This window comes from Peromyscus eremicus, chromosome 13 (genome assembly GCF_949786415.1).
Source record: "Peromyscus eremicus chromosome 13, PerEre_H2_v1, whole genome shotgun sequence".
In the NCBI taxonomy this organism is placed as follows: Eukaryota; Metazoa; Chordata; class Mammalia; order Rodentia; family Cricetidae; genus Peromyscus; species Peromyscus eremicus.
Genome location: NC_081429.1, coordinates 55,201,617 through 55,218,375, shown reverse-complemented (window position 1 = coordinate 55,218,375; position 16,759 = coordinate 55,201,617). Strand labels below are relative to the sequence as shown.

The 16,759-nt window shown below is 44.5% G+C and overlaps 1 protein-coding gene and 1 long non-coding RNA gene across 3 annotated transcripts in view; one reads left to right on the top strand and one right to left on the bottom strand.

Moving 5' to 3' along the window:
• Ankrd44 (ankyrin repeat domain 44) overlaps positions 1-15,941 on the bottom strand; it is a 158,744-nt gene extending 142,803 nt beyond the window's left edge. For both annotated transcript variants that reach the window (XM_059278040.1, XM_059278041.1), the window contains exon 1: positions 15,836-15,941. In XM_059278040.1, the coding sequence (XP_059134023.1) occupies positions 15,836-15,871 (36 nt within the window). In that variant the 5' untranslated portion in view covers positions 15,872-15,941. The remainder of the gene's footprint in view (positions 1-15,835) is intronic.
• On the top strand, positions 10,027-14,165 carry LOC131923130 (uncharacterized). The gene is made up of 2 exons (XR_009382528.1): positions 10,027-12,636; positions 13,794-14,165. It is a non-coding gene; the product is annotated as an uncharacterized LOC131923130 (long non-coding RNA).
• Positions 15,942-16,759: the final 818 nt, after the last annotated feature.

The window sequence follows — 16,759 nt, the reverse complement described above, 5'->3', positions numbered from 1 at the left end:
GATAGAGAATGCAGTCCCCAGAAGCCATAAATGTTTAAATGAAAATCCCTGTGTGGGATTAGCTGTTAGCCAGGGGGCCCCAAGACAATTCCTAAACAACAATGGTTAATGTCATCGCTCTTAGTCAAAACAAGAGAAGCCCTTCTTGCTGGAGATATCACACACTATAGACACAGGCTACACACAAATCAAGCCGGAACTGAGCTGAAAGCTTCCTCCCCACTGGCTAGTATTTTAGTGCCAGAAGGTACTGTGTAAGGTGTTACGAGGGTACAGGACGGGGGTAGGGAGGTGAGGGGGTGTCAGCAGTCCTACCCAGCTCCACAGTACTCCACAGGACCCTGAGTACTATATTGATCTGCCAGGCAAGGTGCCCATTAGTGCAAAGGTGGCATGATTGTTTTGGAGATAACCAACTCCTTTCTAATTGTTCTTGAGGTCATCTGCACAAGAAGGAATACTTACCTAGTACTGAAAACCTGGTCAACAGACTGTGTATGTGGAGTCACGGGTCCTGGAGGTTAATGTACTACAACATTATGCTAATAGAACACGAAGCCAAATGGTCTTCTAAATGCTTACATTTCAATAAATTACATTTTAAAATAAAAATAGGACACCTTAATAATCATTGTATACTTTTAACATATCATTTCAGATAAGTCTATAAATGCAGGGGAACGATGGTTTTTAAACCTGAAAATATAAAACCAGGGGTGGGTTTAATAACAACAATAAAAAAGTGCTTATATTTATACTTTAGACTAGTACTGCTTCACAGTTCGAGCATAGAAGCATCTTTTTTTTTTGCAGTGTGTGATGGTTCATACAGAGGCTTATGAATGGTCACGATGCTGAAAAGATGTGGCCATTGAGTGCTTAGTCCTAAACAGGGAAATTACTATCACATCTTCCAAAGCCCAAAGCCTGGAAACGCCATGGAAGAAGAAGTAGACCTATTTTAAGAGCCAAAGGATAGGGAATCATGCTATGAGATGCTGTCATCTGGGTATGGCACAGCCATGTCTATCAAGAACACAAATTAGCTATGACCATCTACACAAGACCAGCATAAAGAAAGAGAAGAGGGGGAGGAAGAGAGAGGGAGAGAAGGAAAGGAGGGAGGGAGGGAAGGAGGGAGGGGGGAGGGAGAGCTATTTAGAAACAAGAGGATCATTAGAAGTAGAAGGAAATAAGAAAGAGTAATCAATGGGGTTATGTGATCATCACAATATATTGTATGCATGTATTAAATTGTCAAAAAATAATTAAAAAGCAGTATCTAGTCCATTACCAAAAAAATTTGAGCATATGCAAATTTGTTTAACTAGGCATTTGTAAATTTTAAAAATACATACTAATATATCACATTATTGTTCAATAACATGAACATAAAGTGCACATTTTTAAACATTTTAAGATACTGAGGTACACTTTGCATTTCTCCAGTGGGATTTTACACATTTCCTAGGATGCTATGTTCCCCTTTTGGGAATCTACTACCTTAGATCAAGGATTTTATCTTAGGGCTGGATCGACTAATGCGGACCAGTGTCTTCCAGCCATTTAAGACGACCCACATCAAGAATAATGTCTCACAGTGCGCAGTGGTACTTGGAGGAGGAAGCCCACCACTGGAATGCATCAGAGCAAGCCTTGTGCACAACCTGTGACCAGGTCAAGCCTGTTCTTTCATGCCCTGCCTTAGGAACACCCTCTAATTATCTAATAGCATGAACTAGGATTGGCTGCTTCACTTCTGAGGTCTAGGCAGGTAGAAGAGACTGGAAATGTTATTAATCACATGACAGGCTCCAGGCCAAAGATAGCCTTTAACACCTGATTTAAGGCAAACTGTCCAACTCTTCCCCTTCATTTGGGTCTAACTTCCCAAAAAGTCATCTCTTGCCAGAGAAAGCCCCACCACATAAAGAAGCCATGCTCAGACTAACAGATTTGTGAGTGCAGAACCCCAAAATAATTTTAGCCTTCCCTGTCAAGTCACTCAGCTAACAGGACTTCCCAACTAATCCCAGATGTCCTGTGCCAAGGCTACCCCACTGTGCCCTGCCAGGATTCCTAACCCAGACAAGCTGTGAGCATAATAGAGTAGCTGTTTCCTGCTTGTGTGCCAACAGCTGTCAGTCTCTGAGATCTGAAGTTCTCTGTTATTACAGAAAGACACATTCTGTTTACTGTTCAACGGCCATGTCTATTTTCTAACTCAAGGCAACTAGGCCGTCACTGATATCCACTATATAAGGAACCCTGTCAACAAGAACAGTTATTAAACCCTACCCCCTTTCCCAACAAACAGCCAGCTACTATATTTGCAGAATAATTGTCGCTTCACTGCCCCTTGAAAAGCAAGTCTTCGGTTCTGTCTTCTCTCAGAAACAAAATGACTCCTGACGTCACTCAGTCACCATTACTCCTCCCTGCTTCTCAGGCCAGGTGCCCTACTTACCTGGCAGCTAGCTCTTCCTTCTAACCTATCATCCAACCTCAAGTGACCTGTCTCCATATCTCCAGAGAAGCAGTCTGCATCCTCTGCCCTCCCACCACATACACAAGAAATCCATATGTACACAGCAGCACGCTCACTGCTACCACCTCACCTCAGAGTTCTTGCTCATATCTTCATTCAACCTGAAGAAGTTTCCAGTCTTCTCATGATGTCCAGCTTCCCATGGCCAGTCTCAGCTTAAATGTCAGTATCACTACAGAGACCTTGCCTGTCTCTTCAATGGGGAGTCATAGCTCACTGCTGGCTTCCTTCTCAGCAGGCTGCTTGGTTTATAAGGACCAATTGACTCACCTTCTCTACCAGATCACTGTTTACCTCTCCACTACACTGCAGGCTTATGAAGACAGTGACTGAGCCTATATTCAACACCAATGCATCTCCTGTACCCAGTACAGTGCTTGGAAACCGTGCCTGTCAATACTGAATGAGTATTCCGACTTGAACATCATAGATCAGTGGGCTGATGGCATTCCCTATTCACTCATCAGAACATCTGTTCCAGTCTGACCTCAAGCCAGTCCTCAAAGTGTGGTCCCCAAACAGCAGTGCTACCAACTCCTGGACACTCACTAGAAGTGCAGACCCTTGGGCCCCTCCTGGGACACGCCAGATCAGAAACCCTGGGATGATGGCTATCAGCCTGTATTAATGTGCACTCTAAGATTCGGTTGCACATTGAAGTTCAAGAAACCATGCCAGAGACTATTCTGGAGGTTTTGTGGAAGATGGTCTTACATTAAAAGTGACTAAGAAAATTTATAGAGAAGATTGAGAAGTCAGATGCCTTGAGAGGCATCATGCTAAACTGATGCCTGGTGGACGGGAATCTTCAGTCTTTCATATAGTAACATGTAATAAATCACTAATGCATGAGGGAATATGGAGTACAAGAGCTTTCCAACTTATTTGAACACTCCCTTAGGAGGGAGTCTTGTTCTGGACTCTAGGAAACACACTTGGAAAATGCTGCCATGGCACACGCACTCTTCCTTAGGGGGAACCTCAGCACCATTCCAGGCCAGTGTGCCCAATGCATGCCAACATGGTCGAGCCAATAATGTATGAATCATCGAAGCCGCCGGTTCCAGCTCTATGCATCTTCATCTCTTGTGATCTTAGATTTGAAAATAAATGCTTACTATTAAGCATATCCACACATACACACACCAGGAAAAAAAAAAAAAAAAAAAAAGAACTCTGGCCTTTATGGAGCCCGAAATGTTATAAAGACAGACAGGGAAGAACAGAGACTGGGGCAATTACGAGCTGAATGGCAGTTTCTAGCACAGTTTCAAGTCTCCTGTATGGAGTGAGCAGCAGGGAAATCCCCAACTCAGGCCATCCTAATGGAGCTGCAGAAAACCGGTTCCCATCCAGGCCCGGTGTAATGGAGTGGGCGGAGATTCCTGATGTGGAGTTGCAAACTGTGCAGGTGACTGATAAACTACTGGTCCCAGCTGACAATCAGTAACCTTGAGAAAGCTGAGCCAGCTTGGGAAGAGGAAGTTAAAATATTCAGACCAAACATCCCGTGTTTACTTAATCAGGGCTAATGATTGGCTTCTTAATGAAATTTTACAGGCTCAGTTGAACACAGAAAACATTTGCTTCCCTAAAAGCAAATAGGACTGTTTGCACTGTAACCAGACATCTGGAGCCCAGAGGTCCCCCAGCCTGCAGGAGTGCAGAGGCAGATCTGTGCATGGCTTCTGATGATGCAGAGCCAGAGAAGGGGGCGATCTGAGACCAACAAGCTTGGAAGGTGCAGGACTTAATGCCACAGACACTGATAAATTTTGGGTAGTTGTGCCAAGCATGGCATTTCATAGAGGCAAAGGTGACCAAGGAAGCTAACACTAAGTCTATGGTGAGTCCAGAGTATCTATTTAGGAAGGCTTTGGGATAGAGCCAACACTAAGTCTACAGTGAGTCCAGAATATCTATCTATTTAGGAAGGCTTTGGGGTGGAGCTAACTGCAACCACTTTGCATTTCAAGGCAGACTGTTCTTCCTCCAGTTATATGTTTAACAAAATTCAACAAAATAAAACGAAAAATTCCTTAAGGCAAGAGAAGAAAGATGAACAGGTGGAACAGAATAGTTTTTAATTTTTTTTTTACTCTGTGTATGTGTGTGTGTGTGTGTGTGTGTGTGTGTGTGTGTGCGTTTATGTATCTGTGTGTCTGTGTTTATGTATCTGTCTGTCTGTCTGTCTATGTCTGTTTTTTAAGTCAGAAATCAACTTTCAGGAGTCGAGTCTCTCCTCCTGCTGCGGATTCTGAAGACCGAACTCAAAGTACCAGACCTGCTGCCCAATAATTGTCTCCACCCACTGAGCCACATCACCGGACCCGAGCACAGCATTTTTAATAAACCATCCTAAACTGTGTTTTACTTTTACTTACTTTTATTTTTAATGAGTGTGCATTATGGGGCACACAAGTAGTATGGCACATGCGTGAGGTAACAGGACAACTCGGGGAGTCAGTTCTCTCCTTCCACCATACAGGTCCCAGGGACTGGAAACAAGCCATCGAGCTTGGTGATAAGTGCCTCTACCCACTGAGCCACTTTGCCACCACTGAACTAGTCTATATAATGTTGCCATTACAAATATGTGTCACTATACATTTGCATGGAAAGCCATAGACTACACACTAAGAGAACTCCAAGGTTGATTATGGTCTTCAGGTGATGGTCATGTGACAGGCAAAGGCTCACTGACTGTAACAGATGCATCACTGAGGGAAGCATTGACAGTCAGGGGCTGTGCATGTGGGTGGCCAGGGCTGTACGGACGCTGTTACTACTTTCTGCCTAGTTTTCCTGTGAACCTAGAACCGCACTAAAATATCAAGTCTGTTTCTAAAATATTCAGTAAGATGAAATTTTAATGACACTTTAGCCATGTTTAGTATAAGACAATTGGCCAGATCATAAATTAATCTTACTAGCATTCTGTTCCTAATATTACCACTCCTGATGGCTTAAAGAAGGTGGCTGATGAAGGTGGTGGGAAGCCTTACAAGCTCTCCAGTCGTCCCTACACCCTCATCAGACGTGGTCCCAACAGCAGTGACCATTGCTTTAAGGGTGCTGGTCACAAAGGGAAGGTCCCCCACAGAACACAGCCACTGCTATACTGATGCTCTGCATACTGTAATCCAGGAGGGCAGGGGCCATGTCCTGAAGTCCCTGACATGGAAGGAACATGGCTGATGCTCCCTTATCATCTACAGATTAAATGGAGTGAACTAGCCATGGCTGAGTAGGCAATCCATCTGGTTTTAAATACTTAAGTTTAATAAGGAGATAACACTCATCAAACATAATAATTTACATGAAAAAGACCAATTTTTAAGTTGGTGTAAGACTGAAGTCTGACAATCTTTAGAAACAAGAGGTTCATACCACAGCCCCCAAATGGAATTCTACAAAATGCAAAACAGAGTCACTGATGTGGTCTTTTTAGACAGTATCACATTTAACCAAGGCCTTCTGAGTCATTATTCCAAACAATGGTGACAAAATCTCCCTCAGCATCTATTATACCTATATTTATATCTACAAACATCCAAAGCGCTTCCTAAGTGAAATCCATCCTCTAGTAAGTATTCTTTTCAGGAAGACATGAACAATACAGAGCATGAGTGTGTGTTGATATGGGGGAAACCTTTGAAACCTATAAAAATTATACTATTTTTAAAGTAAATTTGACAAAATGTTAATGTTTAATGTTTGGGATGGGTTCAGAGTTACTCTCTGAATAATGTTTGACATTGGGAAGGCTATTCTTGGTTGTCAACTTGACTACAACTGAAATTAACTAAAACCCATTTGACGGGGTACACCTGTGAGGGATTTTTCTTGATTAGATCATCTGAAGTGGAAAGATCCACCATAGATGCAGATCTTTCAAGGTGGAAGATCCACATCTATTCTGGACCACACCCTCTGGCTGCAGCCTACATAATGGACATGGAAAAAGGAAGCTTGCTCTTCACGTGCTAGCCCTCACTCTCGTTAACAAGATCATTCCTTCACTGGCATTAAAGTCTTCTTCTTTGGGATTCCGACATCCAGCCTCATGGACTGAACAACTGCTGGATTCTTGGAGTTTCCATTGGTAGACAGCCATTGTTGGACTAGCTGGACCACAACCTGTAAGCCATTCTAACAAATCCCATATATATTCACTCTACCAGTTCTGTTACTCTAGAGAACCCTGACTAATACAGACATCTTCCACATGACATTAATCTGGGGCTGGAGAGATGGCTCTAAGAAAAAGAGCGGCAAACCGCTCTCACAGAGGACCCAGGTGCAGTTCCCAGATCCTACATGGTGGCCCATAACCATCTGTAACTACAGCACCAGGGGATCCAATGCCCTCTTATGCCCTCCACAGACAACAGGCATGCACGTGAGAAGAGTCCTTGTGTGACGAAAGAGAACACCACTCTGCAAGTCGAATGCCATGCACTGAAATGCCATCTGTACTTATTCACACAGACATACACAGACGGTCAACTGAAAAGTCAAGCCTTTATACTAAAAATGAACCACTGCAGATCCTGGTTTGCTGGCTTGTGTATGTGTGTTGATATAGGCTTATCTGTTTTTCAGTTTATAAGCATAAAACATGGTCAGTACAAAAACTCTTTTTAGGGATAGGGAGATGGTTCTGTTGTAAATGCTGTGCACACTTGAAGAGCAGAGACATCGCTGTCCCCACATTACCAGTGTTCAGCATGAAGGTGACAGCATTCATACTGCATACATAGTGACCAGAGAAGCCCTGACGCCTGGTCATCTGCTGCTCTCATCCACACTTAGCAAACAGCACGCAGGCTAGACTTGGCTCACACAGGTGTCTCCTTTGGCATGACCAATGTTGGAACCAACATTGAACACATTAGAGATTTCTTGTGCTTCCTCTTAAAATCTTTTAGAAGTCCAGCTATACTGCACCCTCATCACCGCACAGCACTCTAAAGGGCTGAGTGACTCACCACCCTCACTGACAACACCCTCCATCATGGATGGAGCCGAGTTCACCAACTCTGCCTGCAACTTCCTTATTTCTGAAGTTTCTCATTTTACCTCATTTTAATTTGTAGGTTGCCCAAGACACGAGTAACACATCTCAGACCTTTTACTAAGCTTTTACTAAAAGAAGAAAGTAGGATATATCTATAAATGAGAAAAAATAGACAAAATCCAGAAACATGGGAAGCTAGGCTATGAAGTCTATAGAGCTTATATTCCAGTGTTTGGAGAAGTCAACATGGGAGAGAAAACTTTAAAAAATGTGGCAAAGTGACCATTCCAAATTCCTTGGGGAGAGACACATGTTGGCCCTCATAAAGTGGATTTATTTTATGTGTTTAAGTGTTCTGTCTGCGTGTGTCTGTGTACCGTGTGTGCATCTGGTGCTCGCAGAAGCCAGAAGAGGGCATTGGATCCCCTGGAAATGGAGTTGCAGATGCTTGTGAGCTTCCATGGGTGCTGGGACTAGAACCTGGGTCCTCTGGAAGAGCAGCCAGTGCTCTGGAGTGCTGAGTCATCAGACTGCTCATGAGTAGACGTTTAAAGAACGTCTACTCCATCCGATGCCCAGATCAATCACAAGCTCACACTGCCCACTTGTCTTATTCTTTAGAAAGCCCCTGCTTGTAAAACAGCTGTTTCTTTTTCTCTCATTTGCATCTGGAGATTAACAATCCTCCACCACCTAAATCATTTCCTGGAATCAAAAACTATAGCACTAATGATTTCCCTTTTGCCTATTGTAAGGTCTTTGCTTTTAACTTAAGACGTATCCCGGTTACAGTCACATGAGAGCCCCTCCTATCACGGAACAGAGAAGGTAAAGCAAAGTGCATGGGTATACTTGGGTCAAACTTTATTGCAAATAATAACTATTATGTGGATGACAAATTTATTTTTGTATAAAGGAGATAAATCAAAGTAAACAAGTTGGGGACAACTCAACTATTTGAGACTACTAATTAGTATGTACTGAGTATTTGATGATATTGAAGAGTCTTTGCTAATTTATTTGATGTAATAATGAGCATGTGCACATACATATGCATCTGTGTGTGCATGAACGTGTTTCTGTCAGTGGATCTTTTTAACGAGAAATAAACACCTCATATTTGGTATCACTCAGGAGTCACAAATCTTGGAACTGCAGGCTTTCACAACTGGAAGACAAGACTCTCTACACCTACTTCAGGCTGGGAAGGAGCTATAATGTACATGTATGTACAGTGTAACAGGATCTCTAACACTAAAATGGGGGGTGGGAGGGAGACAGTGCCGTGAATTATTACTGTTAGCCAAGGGCACAAAACAGGGGGTGGGCTACCTGTGCCTCCAGCAGTCATTGCCTGTGGGAGCTCTGCCTAAGGGCCTTCCAGGAACCCCATCTGTGAAGACAGCTCACTACTTCTTCAGACAGTCCCGTCTACTATTGTCTTCGGGGCTGAAATCTTATTTTCTATAGCTTACAACCACCTGCCATACGACAAGTCTGCTCTAGTTTAATGCGACAGTGGTCGCTTGAGCTGTGTGCAGTGGGCTCCCGTCCTAAAACATCGACATTTCCCTCACTCCCTTCCCATCCTCACCACTTGCCGTGGACAGGCCCCTATTTGTCTCTGTCCTGGTCGCTGTACGGCACAGTAAGACCATCCTCACGGTGTCAGGGCACTGTGACATGACCCTAAAGTATGTCCTTACTGAGTTCCAAGTCTGATTTCAGGGTCTCTGAAGTCTGGAATTTTGCGATGCAAATTGAGATGCTATTCTCTACCTTAAGCTCAGTGTGGTCATTCCAGTGGAAGTTTCTAAAATGTTCCTAGTGATCAGTCACATCTGGACCAGTTGACATATGTATCTTAGACTATACAACAGTTATCCCACATTTCTAGGCTCTGATACACCACTCACGACAGAGGCAACAGAAGGATCCCGAGTGATTGTCCTGACATCTTCCTCAAATCAATCTACACTCTCTCAGCTTTCCTAACAGAACATCCACCTCCCAGCTGAGTCCTGGGGAACATTCGCCCAGCCAGCTGCTTTCTCTGGCTCAGCAATCTGTCCTCTTTGGAAAACTAAAGCATAGGCCAGGACAAGGTAGCTCAACATCAGCGAGGGGGCTGACTGGTTCTCTCGATGTGTTGCAAGGACTTCAGGATAACTGAGCACAAGAGAATGAAGGACAGCATAGCCATGCATCACGCACATAGCTTCTTGGACCCATGACACAGGCACAACTAACTTAAGAAGTCTAAAGTGATCAAAAGACAGAAAAGGCTGTGGGAGTGGAGAGGACTAAGCCTTCTCCAGGCCAAGGGGCAGGGGGTAATGAAGACATCAGAAAGGAAAAAAAAAATGTGGTGCTATCTTGATTGTGATCTAACAAATAAAGCTGGCCTGAAGATCAGAGTGTGGAGCTGGTCATTAGTTAACCATAAAGGCCAGGCCGTGGTGGCACACACCTTTAATCCCAGCACTTGGGAGGTGGAGACAGGAAGTGATATGGCTGGGCAGAGAGAGGAATATAAGGCGGGAGGAGACAGGCACTCAGTCTCTTTCAGTCTGGGGATTCCAAGAGGTAAGAAGTCTTTCTAGTGGCTGCTGCTCTGTTTCTCTGATCCTTCAGCTTCCATCCTGATATCTGACTCTGGGTTTTTATTATTAAGACTAATTAGAATTTATGCTACAAAGAAAGAATTAGAATAACTTAGTAGAGACATTAGTAGGAATGGAAGGGCAGATGGCGCTGGAACACAGAGAAGTCAAAAAAGGAGGAGAAATGTCACACAATTAAGTGATTTGTTATAGATGAAGGGTGGGGTCCATGAATCTAGGGATGAGAAGTCAAGTTTGGAGAAGCAGAGAGGCCAGTGTGAACGGCACTGCTTTCTCTGTCGGGATCCACTAACCAAAGAGCGGTTTGTGTATGGCAAAGACCTCAAGGTCCATTAAAGACAGTGCCGGGTGGGAGAGAAAAAGCAAGGTCAAACTGTCAGGAAAGGGCAGGTAAGGTACTGGGGGTACGCCAGGTAAGGCACTGGGGGTACGCCAAGGGTAATGCACACGTCCTGGGTTCGATCCCCAGCATAATGAATGAGTGTGGTCAGAGAGGAAAGCCAAGTGTGAGGAGGGAAGACAACCAGTGTTACCTCAAGTAACAGGTGACTCCATCATGTGCCTCCCTTCTTTTCATTTAAATGTGTTTGTCACTCAGAGTTCCCATCACTGGGTGTCTCCCCTCCTCACACCCTTTGTTAACACACTTCCTGCTGGGGATGCTGTGAATGTGTTGCTCTGATTGATTGATAAATAAAATGCTGATTAGCCAGTAGCCAGGCAGGAAGTATAGTGTAGGTGGGATAAGCAGAGAGGAGAATTCTGGAAAGAGGAAGGCTGAGTCAGGAGACGCTGCCAGCCGCTGCCATAAGGAGCAGGATGTAAAGTACCGGTAAGCCACGAGCCACGTGGCAAGGTATAGATTTATAAAAATGGGTTAATTTAAGATGTAAGAACTAGACAGCAAGAAGCCTGAGCCACATGGCCATTTTAGTTTATAAGTAATATAAGCTTCTGAGTGATTATTTTATAAGTGGGCTGCAGGTCTGTGGGGGCTTGGTGGGACCCAGAGAGAAACACTCCAGCTACAACTTTCTCTAGACCTCTGCTTCTTAGGCTGTGGGTCACCACCCAGCTGAATGTGGGGGTCATGAAGAAAATGGCAAACGTAAGAAGTGTCTGAATGTGGAATGGTCAAGTTTTAGTTCAAAATCAAACGCGTAAGGAACCCAAGGTGTTTCTCGTCAGCTTGCCCAGGCTGTACATCAGGACTTCACTGAACCTTAGTGAACACAAGACACACACACTACACTGTGTAAGCCTTCATGCCTCACACCAACCAATATTGCCTGCATCACCTCAGCTTAGTTCAAGACTGCTGTGTGTTATAATCAGCACCACGACCGCACAAAGTTTTTGTTCATTCAGAAATTTAGTGATTTAATTGTGGAAAATAGAAAGTTTTACTATCTGCCTATCATCATTCCTTAGCGCGTAAATATCAAATTAGTGTATCTTTGGGTTTTGTTGGGCTAGAATATTTTACTTTAAAAATTGTTGTTTGAAGAATATGGGAGACGGCTTAGCTTAAATATTACTTGTCTTGCCAACACGAGGACTGAGTCCAATTTCCAGAGCCCAAGTAAAAGAGCCAGACTGCACACCTGCACACACTCCCGTGCGTGCACACGCAAGTACATGCTCGAAATTTTTACTTCAATTGGTGGCTTGCATTTCATAAAAGAAATTGTTCAATAAATTTGGGTTATGATGGTATTTCCAATGATTATTTGAAAAGGTCCTAAACATATTCATGACATTTTATTCTGTATGTTTATACAAAGAGGCATTCACAGTATTGACTAGAAGACTAAACTAAAAGGCGTGGGAGACACTCTACACCCCGCAGGGTGAAACAGTCAGCGAAGATTCAATTCCTAATGTAAAAATCTGAAAGTCATTCAAGAAGCTGGAAGGGTTGGTTAGTGGTTAGTGTTCTTGCAGGAGGCCCATGTTTCATCCCTAGCACCCGCCTTGGTTGGCTCACAAGCACCTGTAGATGCAGCTGCAGGAGAATCCAATGATGCCTCTGGCCTCTGTTGGTACCTGCATTCACATGCAGCCACCCACACAGAGACATGTACACAAAATCCAAAATAAAATAAATCTTTAAAAATATTAAAATACAAGAGCTTTAAAAGTGCGTCCATCTCATTAATATGCAAACTTGGTTTTGTCTTTAACAAACAACAAAATTACATGTACACCAAAGGATTGATTTAAAAGAAATGTGTTGCCAGTAAATGTCTTATTGTTACACCTATTTTATATACCTATATACTCCGAGTTGCATTAAGATTCTTGGGCGAAAAGTGATTGCGAGTGGAAAATGATTAAGAAGCCTGGCCCCACGTGACCTAACCAACACCCAGTCAATCGCCTGATCCCCAAGAACACTATTGGTGAGAGAAGAGGCCAGCAGGGTCATCACCACCTACAAGCAGGTGATAATCGAGGTCTCCTTTACACACATGGCAGAGGGAGGTGGGGAGGGAAGGGAGTCTCTGGAGCTGTCAGTGGAACAAAAGGAGCTCTGAACCTCCGAAATACAAAAGCTTCCCTGCGGAACTCGGGTCCTCTTTGTGTTTGATGCACTCAGCTGCCGGTCCCTCCTATACTCATTTCCTCCTCCTCCTCCTCCTCCTCCTCCTCCTCCTCCTCCTCCTCCTCCTCCTCCCTCCCTCCCTCCCTGCTCCTCATGCACATCCAGCACATATATAAAGCAAATCCTTCCTAGCCTTAGCCTCTCAGCGCAGAGCACTAGATCAGATCCTGGAGAGTAGCCTCCAGCATGGCCTGGGTTTTCCCTTTCAAAAGGCATCACAGAGTGATTTCTCATGTCTTGACTTCACTTTGTGAGCTCCATGAGGGGCCCACTGTCTTGTCACTTCCGTGTCCCTAACACTTCTGTTAACAGAGAGTTGTGACTCAGTAAGTAACTGAAGCATTAACAAGATGCCCCAAAGGTAAGTTAGTGGAATCACTAACTCCCTGGAAGTCTGTAAGGCCAAAGTCGATTGTGCGGACTTTTCAGGGGCACAGCGCCACACTGATATCCCATCCTCCCCTGGAGTTGGTGTGGCGGTATGACGGAGGTCTGCTAGATGAAGTGATACACCCACCTCCACGCTGACCCGTGAAAACCCTTCCATGCTTTCTCTCTAGACTCCTTTCTTCAGCCAGACTATAGATGACCCTCCCAGTGACCTTAGAAGCCACGCTTTCATACTTGGGATGCCGTGTAAAACGGGGACACTCTTCTCACCTGTTGCTAAGAGAACTAAGCTCCCTATTTCAAATACACATCAGATACCTACGTGTTACCAGAGCTAAGCCTAGCTAACTCAATGACGTAGCTGGGCACAATTCAAGCAATTTGTACCGATCGGCAGCGCTTGTTACTTTTCCAAAAGAAATAAAGGCCATTCAGAGGTCAGTACGGTTTCCTGAGGTGTAGCTAAATAAAAGTTCTGTTTGCTTGTGACCATTAGGAAAGGTAGTAACCTCCCCTTATGCTTGCCGGGGCTTGGCCCACAGCCACCAAATAGTCTGGGCAAATTCCTGTGATGTCAAAGCTCCTGACAGTGAACTTGCTTCCTAGCCTCCTGGTCACACCCCATGGGCCCTGGACCAACGCCCAGCTGCCTCTGCAAGTCATCAGTCCCTGACTTCATCCCGGTTTACCTTGTAAAAGTGCATCTCAAAAACATCGTCCTGTTGTTTTCCTGCCAGCTGGGGAGAAGCTGCCAAAAGGCTTTCCAGAGAGCCACACCACACCAACTCGTGCTGCCTCAGAACAAAGGCTGCTCCAAAAGGCCTGCCTGGGAAGGGAGCGCCAGCAGACCTGATAGAGATACTACCTCAGAGACGATTATCGCCCCGGGGCAAAGCTCTGCTTACACTGAAGACATACTTGACTCTCGCTTCTGTTCAGTCTTTTCTGCTGAACACTAAACTTGAAAGAGGACTCTTCCCCTAAGGGATCTGAGTACTTTGATTATCAGATTATGTTAAGCGAATTAGCGCCGTGTCCTACACCTAATTGGTTGTTGGGCCTAACTCTAAGAAACTACCAAAAGCTCCGATTCTTGACGATTTCCCTTTGTCTAGGGCACGTGACTGATTTTACGGAAAAAGTATGGGTGTTAATCTTTTGATGGATGTGCCACAGGCCTTTTTAGGAATTCGGTGAAATACCTTGACCCTTTCCTCAGAAAAATATGCAAGATGTTCAAGCACACCCGAGGTGTAGACAACTTCAGAGGGGAGTGAAGAGCTGTGGAGTTCAGTGGTTCATCCCAGGGTCACGGGCTCCCTAGAACAAGAACCAGCAGACTCTTCCTATAAAGGCCAGAGCATGAGTGGGTCTGGCTCTCCCCAGTGCCTCGGCTCAGCCAGTGCAGTGTGAAAGCAGAACAGTGTGTGTAAGATGGATGGCCACGCTCCAACAAAACTGTCTGTGGACACTCAAGTTTCAACTTCTTACCGATCACTCATGTCATAAAATGTTACTCTCCTCATCTCTTTTCAATCGTTGAAAAAAAATCAAAAGCTTTCATATCTGCGGGCCCACAGGCACAGGTTGCCACACTTCACTAGAGAGCCAAGGTGCATCGCGTCAGAAAAGAACACTGACATCATGCTCTTCTTCACTCTCGCTGCCTTCTTAATGGGGGCCGGAACCCCTTCCTTGTGGATATACGCAGCATACCCTAGGAGTGGCCGTGGTCAGGCTGACACTGTCACCAGGAGAAATCACAGACATGCTCCTAACACACAAGAGGGGTGCAGGTCACTCAGAACACGATGCTGGCCACTCTTTATATCCAGTCCACTGTCAGATCTGTTGCTATATCTTAAGAAGTATACGGATGGGATATAAAGTAGGGTTTTTCCTTCTAGCCTCAATTCAGTCACAGTTTTTGCTTTTTCTGTGGTGGAAAAGTGAATGAGTATGATTGACAGGGAAAGTATAATACCCTAAGCTTCAGAATGGTCCTTCTAACTGTAGAAAAGTTCAGGGAGAGGTATAGGGTTTACAGCTGGGGAAGTGCTTACATGGTTCCTTAAACTACTGTGTGATGCTTTAATTTATGAGTTGATTAGAATAAAGTCATTTTAAGCATACATATTATTGCATCCTACATTTGATTGGTTTTTTTTTTCTTTTTTGCATAGTGCTGAGGGTCCAACACAGGCCTTGTATGTCCTAGGCAAGTACTGTCCCACAGAGTGACGACTTTTTCAGTCCTTGGTCCTTTAACTTTTTTTTTTTTTTTTTTTTTTTTTTTTTTTTGGTTTTTCGAGACAGGGTTTCTCTGTGTAGCTTTGCGCCTTTCCTGGGACTCACTTGGTAGCCCAGGCTGGCCTCGAACTCACAGAGATCCGCCTGGCTCTGCCTCCCGAGTGCTGGGATTAAAGGCGTGCGCCACCACCGCCCGGCTGGTCCTTTAACTTTTTACAACTCTATTTCAATGTACTTGATTTAGTCTAACCCTAGAGTTTCACTGCATTGGGTTTTTAAAACAGTAGTCTAAAAAGCAACCCAGGCTTCTCTGTACTACAGAGGTCCACAGCACAGAAAACGTCAACAAGCCCTTGCTTGCCCCAGAAGAGGACCTGCTCAGCCACGGCATCTCTTACCAGTGCGTTCACATCTTCGGTCTTGTGGATGAGCATGCGAATCTCTTCTGGATCACCACTGAAGATGGCCTGGACCAGCGGTGGCTGCAAAAACAAGAGACTGAGATTTAGGACCGTTATTAATATATAGGTTTGCATTCACATGCAGACAGCAAAAAGATCTGTTCCCTCTAAGTTTATTCAAGAATTATCAATGAGCAGGAAAAAATAAATAAGACCCAGGCTACATTCACAACAAGTAGTCTAGTGGAGGAGATATTTACATAATAAAGAAATAACTTCAATACAACCTGAGAGCCATAACACATAGTCACTGTTTGGGGCTATGAACTAAAATAAAGTAGAATAAGAAAAATCTCCCACAATTCAAAGTGTCTGTGATAGATCCTTAAAGTCCCAGACGAGGATACAACCAAATGCAGGATTTCTATAGTCAGCCCCTGTTATGGACTGGACCTTGTCATTCCCAGTGCAAATGTTGAAGTGTAACTCTAAAAGTATTAGAGACAGGGCCCTTGAGAGCTTGTTCAGAGGTTCTAGTGGAGGATCACGGCTACTCCTGGGCCCTCGACAGAAGACTGGTCCTACGCCCTCATCCAACCAACTGCACAGCTTTGCGAGGGATGCATATGGAACAGGAAGGAAGGAAACACACACCTCGCAAGCCAGATCAGCCGAATCAACCCTGGCCATCAACGGCATGGCAGACAGATCCTGCAGCCAGATTGCCCTCACCTCCAAGACAGGGCCTTTATGGAGGAAGGTTATGACCTAAACACTTGTTGGCCAACCTTTGAAAACACTGTGCAGTCGTTCCCAGATGCTTTCATAGCTTTAGCCGCAGGCACTGACTGTTTTACGACAGTTACATCCACAAACAAGATATAACAAAGCCTAGTTAGAGAACAAGGGGTGGGCACCAAG